Consider the following 10900-nt stretch of genomic DNA (forward strand, 5'->3'; position numbering starts at 1 on the left):
CATCTTTCTGACGAAAATCCATCTCCGACGAGCTCTTTATCTTCTCCGGTGAGCTCTCTCTCTTTTTTTGACGCGAGCTCTCTCTCTTCTCCGACGAGCTCTCTCTCTTCTCCGACGCGAACTTTCCATCTTTTTGACGAAAACCCATCTCCGTCGAGTGCTTTCTCTCTTCTCCGACGAGCTCTCTCTCTCTTCTCCGACAAGCTCTCTCTCTTTTCTCCGACGAGCTCTTTCTCTTCTCATCAGAAATCCATCTCGAGCTCTCTCTCTCTTTTCATTGGAAATCCATCTCGAGCTCTCTCTCTCTTTAAGGTATATTGAAGTTTCAAGCTTTTCGAATTGTCTCTATTGTTTACAGGATGTTTCGATATCAAGTGGACGAACTAGACTTCATCGACAGTCCAACTGGACATGACCCTATTTGGACATGGTCCTATTTGGACATCAAGACCAAAAACGCCCAAAAAAAAGTCCATCTGGACACGTCCACTTCTGTCTGGACAGCCCAATTACATCCCTACACACAACTTCGTCTCAACCAAATGATTGATAGTTTTTTTTTTCTTTTTATGATTAATAGTTTGTAATATATAGTGTGGTATAAAGGTTTAGATTATATATATTGTTGCTCTATTGATTAGAAATGTTGCAATAACTCACCAGACATTTAGTAATAACACCAAATAAATGCCATCCATTATATCCAGACGTTAAGGTACTACTACACTTAATTATGTGGTATGAGTTTTTTTAAAAACTAACAATCTGTTTTCTGTATGACCTATAATCATTTACCCCTAGGACCTCGTGTTAAGCCTACGTAGTCAAATGAAGTGAAGAATCATGTGAAACGCATAGAACCTCTTAGGTAGGATCGTTGGGCTCGAAATGTTTCCTCACGTACCGCAAACTACGTTTAGTGTGAATCGTTGAGATTTGAACTGAGAATTTGGGTATGTTCGTTTGCCACTAGGGGCTGCGATTAGGTCATCATATATACATGCGGAAGAGTTGTATAACTTGTAAGGATAAAACCTTAACGTGTCGAATCCAAAAAAAAAATCTTAACGTAATTCACCCATAAATTCGTAAAGTTTAAAGGATTTGACATTTGGCTGTGAAAGTGGCCAAACCCAAACAAACAAAAACCTTATCTCGCTGTGGCCTCGTCAGACACACATGTGGTGTCATAAAACTGATGTGGCTTGTGGGTCATGACTCCTTTCACATCCCAACGCCTATTTTCCTTGTCACTAAAACCTACTATATTTGTTTTTTTGCTTCGCTTTTTCTGATAAATGAAATGTAAAGTACTCCACGCCTGACGTTATATTCAATACATTATCCGATCATCTAATATTTCGGTTGCTTTTATCCTTTCCTTTACAAAACCAAATTTGAATTCGGATAGTAGCATGACAGAAATCTGATAGCAACACCGCGGCAATATCAACGTAAATAATTAGAATTTTGGGTAATATTGTTTTTTTATATACCTTCATGTAAGCTTCTATTAATTCTAGATTTACCATGTCTGCTTGTTATTATTATGTTTGTTTATACATTTACCACACAAAAACGATGAATATAACTATAGAAATCTGAACCAAATTTCTCATCCCATCATTTTGGTTGGACAAGCCAAGCCATCAGTTAAAATATGGCATATCAAAGAGTCTTAGTTAGGCCTCTAGGTGCTGAAATAATTGAATAGATCACCAAAATAAATACTCGTACCATACCAATGTAAATTTATGTCACATATTACAATTAAATCATTATTAATTCGTATGTTATATTAGCAACTTAAAGCCAAGGATCAGATAAACTAGTAGACAAACAGTGGTTGCTTAGTTTGTGCTGAGTTGTTATCTCGTGGATGAGAAACTGATAGCATCGATTCCACATCATGTCCTATTTTTCCTATCAGAAAATTCTATTTTTAATTAAGAAAGAGAACATTTTTTTGAAAGAGAATCAGCAAAAATGCATTGGCAGTTTTCAAAAGACGTGTTAGAGTTCTATGTTTCCTCTCTAAACATAAAAAAATTAGAGGATAAGAATTAAGCAAAGTCACAGGTTCACAGCTCAAGCGAAAGGGAGACCCTCAAGTGACGTATATTATTGGAAGAAAACAAACGGAACATCTAAATTATATTGGCACAAATATAGGTCCATATTATATAGTGGTCCAGCCTACATGATCATCCTATCACTGTTGCTTTTGTTAGGAGAAGGTGGGTTGGATCTTATCTTTTAGCAAACAACTCTCAGTGTTGACAATGATATGTTTACATCAATATAGTCCCATTAAATTTATAAAATAATTGCCAGTTTCATCTAAACATAGTGCGATTTAATCAACAAATCAAAGCTAAGCAACTTTTATTAACCCAGTCAGGAGGAGATCTATGAATCATGCAAAAAGATACTCTCAACATGACTACCTCCAAGATAAAGGAAGACGCATCTCTGCCAATACCCGGATCCTGACAAAACCTTACCTCTTCTATTAGTTGATTCCCCGACGTAGTAATTTTTTACTCGATTTGTTTATTAAAACTTTTAATTCATGTTGTGATGTGCTCCACTCATCAGCCAGCTGTCCCTTTCTCAAATACTGCCCAATTTTTTTTTACTTTCCATAATCACCCTTAATCGCTTCAGGAATTTTCATTAGTTACCATCCTCGTCTCCCTCATTGAGCTGTTTTAGCTTTTAGGTGATAAACTGATTTTGTCCTTGATTCTTCGAATATTTTTATATTTTCTAGCAATTACTGAGGAATCTCCTTACGATCTCTGATTCGAAAACTCGTCCCAATATTCGATATTTAATTTGTCTTCATTACTTTTAGCTCCAAATCTCTCTATATTCAACTTCTCCCCTCCCTTCACATAAAGGTCAAACGTTGATTCTTTCTTATACAGTCCGATTTCATTTTGTTCAAAGTCGATAGAAAACCAAAGGTGAATGTAACGGCTTGACTAAGTAGATGTTCTTCATGCGAACCTGAAAAGAGGAAAAAAACAATAACAGATCAAACAATCATAAAACACACATAATGAATCAAAAAACAAAAGAATAAATAAAGATACATACCTCAGTCACACGACGAACAACGCATACCTGGTAATTACAACGTAACACGTAAACGACAGGGAGACACGACGACGGTTTAAACGACGAAACGGAACGAGTAAACGGTGATGGAGAAGGTTGACGGATAAAAGACAGTGATGCAAACTCAACGGGATGTAGAAACTGGAATCCAAAATATATAAAACCAAGTCCCTTTGTTCCATTTGATTTTTCAACAACCAATTCTACTACTAAGTGTCCTTAGATACTTTTTCGAACTTATTGCGCTTTCTATAGCAAATGAAGGACTACTTATGTACAATTCATCTTCACCCAACAAAACAAAACACAAAATTAAGACGGCGTCGTTTCGGGATCCGTTTTACATAACTCCCTGAATCAACCCGTACGGCGCAGACCCGACCCGACCCGACCCGAGTCTCAGCTCCCTTCGCCGGATCTATCTCCCACAGCTCTACCAGAAACGATATCTCCTGAGGCCGATTCAAAGACACAAAGCCCTAAGAAGCAAATCAAAGATCATCCGCTTTGGACATAGCTGATAGCCTACTAGGCCTAGGCTGATACGCGGACCTCCTTTTCTGCTGATGCGAAGACGGCCTTATCAGAGTCGTCAACGCCCTCCTCACCCACTCGCCTTCGACGCCACCGATCCTCACCAGCGAATTCGTCATCGCCGATCTTCTCATATTCAAACTGTTCGTCGGATACGACGCCGTAACCGCGGCGCCTTGACCGTGGGGATTCGCCACGTTCTTGTGTAAAGCGCACCGGAACGAACCGGGGTGAGTCGTCGGCGAGCACATGCATCTCCTCCTCGAATCGGGGATCTTACTACCACTGCTTGGCTTCGAGACGGCGATGGATCGGTGGTTCGGGGATATAGATCTGGAATCGATCGAGTAACGGAACGATTGTTTTAATGACGATGATGCGAAGAGGTTCACGCGCGTAGGTGACGCGGATCTGTGGTTATGCGGTTGTTGTTGTTGTTGTTGGTTGCTGAAGAAAGCTGAAGAACGGGACGAGAAGGTGGAGGTTGTGGAGGAAGCGAAGCCTGACGAAGAGCGTAGCGCAGTACCGGTTGATCTGGTTCTAGAAGATGTAACCGCCATTTTTTTTTGAAAGACTCTAAATGAGAGAGAAGGTGTTTCTAGAAGAAAACTAGAGAGGATCTTGAGGCCTTTTTTTTTCTTTTTTCTAAGAGTCCCCTGAGGGTTAGTTGGTTCGGCAAACCTAGCAAGTCTCAGACGGGGAATTTATAGTTGAGGACGAAGAGTGGCGTTTTTGTGATTATCGAGAAAGTTCGTGATCTTTTGAGTAATTTAGGAAATTTGGTTAATTGACTTGACCATGGTTAAGCAGGTGGTTTGTTTATCAACTTGTCGGATTCTGATCCAGCGGCTGAGAAGGAGGGTTCTGCTGAGTGCTTCTGTGGGCACTTACAATGGGCGCCACGCAATTCATTAGTTGATGTAATTGCTGAATGCCTGATAAATGTATATGCCAAAAAACTTAATAATCTATAGATTGTTCGAGTAAATCTAAAATACGATAAAAAGTAGCTGATAAATCTACAGGCAAAAATATATATAATCTATAGATTGTTTATGTAAAATATAGATGATTCTTTTGAAAATGGTATCATCAAAAATATTTTTTCTGTGCTGCGATATAAAATGTTTTAGTTAAAAATACAAGAATTTGAAATTTTACTTTAAAAAACGGTTATTAGCAATATAAGAAACTGTTATTAATAATATAAGAAAATGCTATTAATATTATAAATTTAACATAAATTAACTTCTTATTAAAAGAAATATTATAAAATAATACAATAAAATATCATTAGCCAACTAATTTTAAGTAAAACTAAATTTATTTTAAAATAACCATCTTATATCTTGGACTATCAGATTTTTAAAGAACATCTTGTATTATAGAATGGAAGGAATAAACCCTATGAAATAATAACAACAAGGCATTCTTTGTCCAGTCCAACAAACAAAAAAGTCGCCTTTGAATAAGTTGACGGTTTATGACCATATGATAAACCCCATTTTAAAATCATTCAAACCTATTTACGAACGCAGGTCATTGTTAATAATTAAGCACCAGCTTGCTATAATTAAAACGCTATTCAAACTTATGAATCGGTCTTCGAAGTAATGTCTTGGACCGTGGATTTCGTTTTTGGTTGATAGACCGGAGCATCTACGTACTTATATATATGCTACTACCAATCTATTCAATGGTTTACGTTGGCTTATAAAACCCCAAGAATACTAGAATATGATAATATGATAATATATCATTTCATTGTTATATGCATTGTTTTATGAAAATATCATACATGTTGTAAAGTGCCTCCTCCTCTTAAGAGAAATTTACATTATGAGTCACATTTTGCGTTTATAGTTACATCTTAACACAGATTTATGTTTACATTATGGGTCACTAGTAATTTTATATAATATTAAAATAATCTAGAAGTTCATGGGAGTGAGAGTAGAATGAGCACATGATGATGATGAATGATAATACTCCCAACTGTGAGCGAGCGTGATTCTAACACCATTGAGTGTCAGTCAGCCTGTCAGATTTTGGGTCATAGTTTCCAAAATCTATGGGAACAAATAAAAATTCTACTGACACTCTTTTTCTAGCCTTTTAACATTCAGTCTTTTTAGTTTAGAAAGATGTAGTGCGAGTGGTTGTCTAAGTATCACTGCTATGTTCATTAAGTTGGAAGGTGAGCAGATCTAAATTGATAGTGAGACATTTATGTAGGAAGCATCTACAGTTCAGTAAAATAAGATGGCCAGTTAGCTATTGCCTGCAGCCTATTACTACCAAGTAATAATGAATAAATTTAATTTTGCAAGTTAGACAATTATAGAAAAACTAAATTTCCAAAGATGAGCTCTATATAATAACCACAATGTCACTATAAATATCTGTAAACATGTATTGCCTGTTTGTAGACTTTGGGGACTTATAATGCTCCAACTTAGATCAAGAATAAAACCTTTTGAATGTGACTAATTTATCACAAAATCCAATGTATAGAGGTGCGTAATTAATTACTGGTAACTTACCAGTATAAAATTTTGAATAAGATGGATTAAGAAAGAGGAATTAATTACGAATAGGTTGAACTTCTTACTTTGCAACTTGCTGGTCTTAAGTCAGTCCTATAGGACTCGGAGTCAAGTCGTGCGCTTTTAGAATTCACACTTTTCGTTATAAGATGATTATTCAACGTAAGATTTGTCTTCGTGTAATAAATTTTGGCATTGACTCAGATTGGCAATGGAATAAAAAGCAGCTCAAGAAATATCCTCTTTTTTTTGTTAATGACAAATATCTTTTTTTGTTGAACAAATGACAAATATCTTTGATAAAAAAGTGACAAATATCTTTCTAGTAAAGTAAAAGGCGAATGTAATAAGCCAGTCAGTGAAAAAGCATAACAATAAATATCTTCTTTAATCTTTACGAAGGATTTTATTTTAATTACATGTGTTTGAACAGTTGACTAATTATAATTTCTCAAAAAATGTGTTTATAATTTTTTTTTTAAAGGGCTGCCAATGGTTTCCCTTTCAACTTAACCCATTGTTTCAACTCTTCATTTATCTGATTGGTAGCTGAATAAGGAGTTGATTACTCCAACAAACACATTTTTTTTTAAATATTTTTAGGCACTTGCCATTTGAGAGGCATTTTCTCTTTTTCACTTCTCTAGTGTTTTGACATAACTATCTTTTTGTTTTGGTTAAGACTTTGAAAATATGAGTTAGTTTTACTAATATAATAATAATCTGCTAGCTTCTCTCCACTCGCTCACTTTTTCTCTTCTTCCTTATGTTTTTTGAGCCATTAGATATAAAAAGTGCAAGTAGATCGTATGGTGAGAGTTATTTGAACTTTTCTAATACTACTTTATCAATCTCATCTATTTCTTTATGTGATTATTTTAACATATTTAAAATATATAAATAAATAAATTTGTTATCATAAATTATGTCCTTTTGTTTTCTACATTTTAAGATCCATTTTGGTATACTTTTACAATTTGAATATGAAAAAAATTGTGGACATGAACACCGTAAATGTATACAAAATTGTACATGACTTAGTGTTCATTTGAGAAATGTGGTTTCATATTAACTAAATTAACCAAGATCTTATTTTGAGTCTTTGAACCTTGACAAAAGACAATATGTCTATGAGTTACCGTGTTGAAGTGAGTCTCTCTGATATGCATATGTGTATATGTGTTTGTGGATACTGAAAATGGTTGTCGTTTGTGGATGTGGACGAAAATTCACTGTTGCCATTTGTAGATGTGGATAACTGATAAAATATCAAGAAACTATAATCGTTAAGTTAAGAATTGACATATCCAACTAATAGAAGGTCCACAAATTGTTTCATTGAGTCAAAACATTTTCTAAATCCAATCAACTAAACAAAATGTTCAATAAACAGATGAGGCCAATTTTATTAATCATGAGGAAAGGTTTATAGTCACAGTCACAAACAAGAGTTTACATCATCCTTAAAATCTCTAATCAACACACCACAAAACATAATCACTAAATATAATAGACACGAGAGCTTGTCGTCATCTTTTCCACAACGGAGGTCGGATCTGCTCGTCGTCACGTCCTCTCCAAACCAGATAGAAAAAAGTGTTGTGGACAAACAAGGTGTGAACGTCAGATTTGTCGAAAAATTAAAACAGAGAAATTGTCGGGCAGGGATGTCGAATAGCTTTCAACAGAAACAAAAACAAAAAAAAAAAACAAAATCGTTAGTAATCCACTGCGAACCCAAATCAACAGAAACAAAACCACAAAAAATCCTGAAAAACGTAGGAAAATGTTTTTCAAAAACCTTAAAATGATGAGAACCAAACCCATAAACAACACCATAAAGAGAAACAAAACAGTGGGTAGTAAACTTAGGACCCATAAATACAAATCGACATAAACCAAACCAGAAAAAACCTAAAAATCCCTAATAAATTGGGAATCAAAAACCCTGCAATTTAAATCGTGTCGGCTAAGTATTAAACAAACACACACACAAAGGAAAAACCCCTAAAAAATTGGGGAAAAAAACTCTAGAATTGAAAACATAAATTGCACGGGAATCGATTGGAAAAACAAAAGAAAGAAGCTTTATGGAAGAAATCAACAAAAAACAGGAAGAGAAGGAGCAGAAGTTGCTTCGAACTAACCTGAAGAGGACGGCAGAAGATAGGAATGCAGAGGAGGATCAGCTTTCTTCTTCGCTGGCGCCTGAGAAAACTTGGGTTTCTTTTTCGCCACTAGACTTTGTCAATATCTTGAAAACACACTGAGCTTTGGAGATGGATGAAAAAAGGGTTTTGTTTGAATGGGGGAAAGTAGAAAAGTGGAGTTAGAATCGAAACTATTTTGGAAAAAAAACAAGAAATCAAATAACTGAGTCTCTAGATTTGTCCGATACCAAAACAAAAAAAAAAATTAAAATGTCTAACCATGGTTATTTCACCTATAGTTAGTAAAGTGTGGTGTAGTTTAAAGAAGGGGTATACATGACATTGTATGTGTTGCATAAGTGAAAAGTGTCTAAGCATGTAATTTTTTCCTGAATAAGCCATTTGCGGCTAACCGCTGCTACCCATTATATAAACTAAAGGAGGTTCAATGCACCCATTGAAACGGCGACGGTTAATTCCGAGGAATCTACAATATTTAGTTAGATCAGATATTAGGCTAATTAATAATGGTAGTAGTCGCAATCATATAGCACAGCACAGTGTTGTGTCGTGTTGGGCAAGTGCTTGAGGGACAAGCAAATCTTTTAAGCACTGGTGACACGTATGAATCCATTAAAATACAGTCGGCACCCACTTCTCAATAGCCTCACGACAAGTAAAAGAAACTAAATATATAGTTTATTTTTCTTCTTGATTAGCAGGTGATCAGTTAATTGTTTAATTCAAAAAACGGAGTCTAGCTCTTAAGTTATAACATGGGTAATTTACAAGTTAACAAAATTCTCTGCTGCTCCGGAAGTGTTTGTACACCACATGATCAGGCATCTGTTTTGTTTAAAATGAAGATGGAAACCTGTATTAGATTCATAAAAGAGAAATATTTGGGTTCACTCCTAGAGTGAATCTTTAGGTTCACCCAACCAATAGTATTTCGTTATTTCATATTCAATATCTTTTAAAAAAGGAAATAAAATATTGTCAAGTTTTATTATGTTTTTAAAATAAAAAATAAATATAAAACAATAGTAGTCGCAAAAAAAAGATTTTATATTTAAAATACCGTCAGCAAAACACTAAACCTTAAACTCTAAATCCTAAATTATAAACCTTAAATCCATGGTAAACCCTTGGTTAAATCTTCGGATTTAAAAAAAAAATATTTTTAACACAATCAGCAAAACACTAAACCCTAAACCCTAAATACTAAACCCTAAACCCTTGGGTAAATCATAAACCCTTGGATAAATCCTAAACCGTAGGATTTAGAATTTATCCAACCATTTTGGATTTACCAAGGGTTTAGGGTTTACCCAAGGATTTAGGGTTTAGGGTTTAGTGTTTGGCTGACAGTATAAAAAATATATTTTTCTAAATCGTATTTTTGTTTGTAATTAATATTAATTTTTATTTTTTAATTTAAAAATATTAATATAATTTGACAATATTTTATTTCTTTTTTTAAAAGATACTGAATATGAAATAACGAAATTCTATTGGTTGGGTGAACCTAAAGGTTCACTTTAGGGGTGAACCCAAGAATTTTTCTTCATAAAACCATATTATTGTCTCTGTATTTATTTATATAAACTGCTTAAGCTAATCACTATCTAATCTATTAAAACTGAAGTACAACTATAAATTAATCCTTAATTTTCCTCAATAATTACAAAAGAATGCCACTGATCAAAATACAGTAGTTTTACATTTTTAACTCAAAAAATTCGTATACCACAAATAACGCTAAACCATTCTGTTCGGTTGAGAATTTAATTACTTAAATTTGACAATCACATATTCACACACCCTTCTTATGGCACTTAGCATTAAATAACATGTAGAAACAGAATAAAGCTTGATGTCTTGATATGAGTAATTCCTAAAGTTTACACTATCATTAACTTCTGCATGATTCATCATTCAAATTCCGTTTTCTGTTAAAATTTTATATAGATACGATTTAATCTACCAGCAACATTTCAATCTTATGTGTGCGTGATTAAGGGCCTTCAATATAGGCCATAAAATCCCTAAATATCTGACTTTTGTTTTTGGAAATATCTAACTATTATATACATAAAAATAAATTGCATCAGTAAAATCACTGTGATATATTTTTTTTTTTTTAAAAATCCATTTTGTGAAGGCTATAATATGGCAATATATAGAGTAATTAATATTATTATGTCATCTAATTATGTATTTTTATAAGATGGTGCATATAAAATACTATTAATTATATAATTATTTATATGATGGACCAATACAATTAATTATATGATGACATATATGATACATAATAGTGATTAGGACTGGCATTCAAGTATTCATTCTAATTCGTTTCGGATCTGTTTGGATTTCGGGTTTCCGAAGTGAGTGATTTCAGTCCCATTTATATATTTCTAAATTTCAGTTCGAATTATGATTAGGGCTGGGCGTTCAGGTATCCATTCGGGTTCGTTTCGGATCTGTTTGGGTTTTGGGTTTTCGGGGTCAAAGATTTCAGCTCCATTCAGTTCGGGTTCCGAT

The 10900-nt window shown here is 34.3% G+C and overlaps 1 protein-coding gene and 1 pseudogene across 1 annotated transcript; both read right to left on the reverse strand.

Annotated features, from left to right (window-relative positions):
- Positions 1-3256: 3256 nt before the first annotated feature.
- Positions 3257-4331, reverse strand: LOC108827139 (uncharacterized). The gene has a single exon (XM_018600492.2). The coding sequence runs from the start codon at positions 4215-4217 to the stop codon at positions 3615-3617; it is 603 nt and encodes a 200-aa protein (XP_018455994.1). The 5' UTR covers positions 4218-4331; the 3' UTR covers positions 3257-3614.
- Positions 4332-4479: 148 nt separating this feature from the next.
- Positions 4480-10900, reverse strand: part of LOC130500220 (cyclin-A2-1-like) — an 8103-nt pseudogene continuing 1682 nt past the window's right edge.

This window comes from Raphanus sativus, chromosome 9 (assembly GCF_000801105.2).
Source record: "Raphanus sativus cultivar WK10039 chromosome 9, ASM80110v3, whole genome shotgun sequence".
NCBI classification, from domain to species: domain Eukaryota; kingdom Viridiplantae; phylum Streptophyta; class Magnoliopsida; order Brassicales; family Brassicaceae; genus Raphanus; species Raphanus sativus.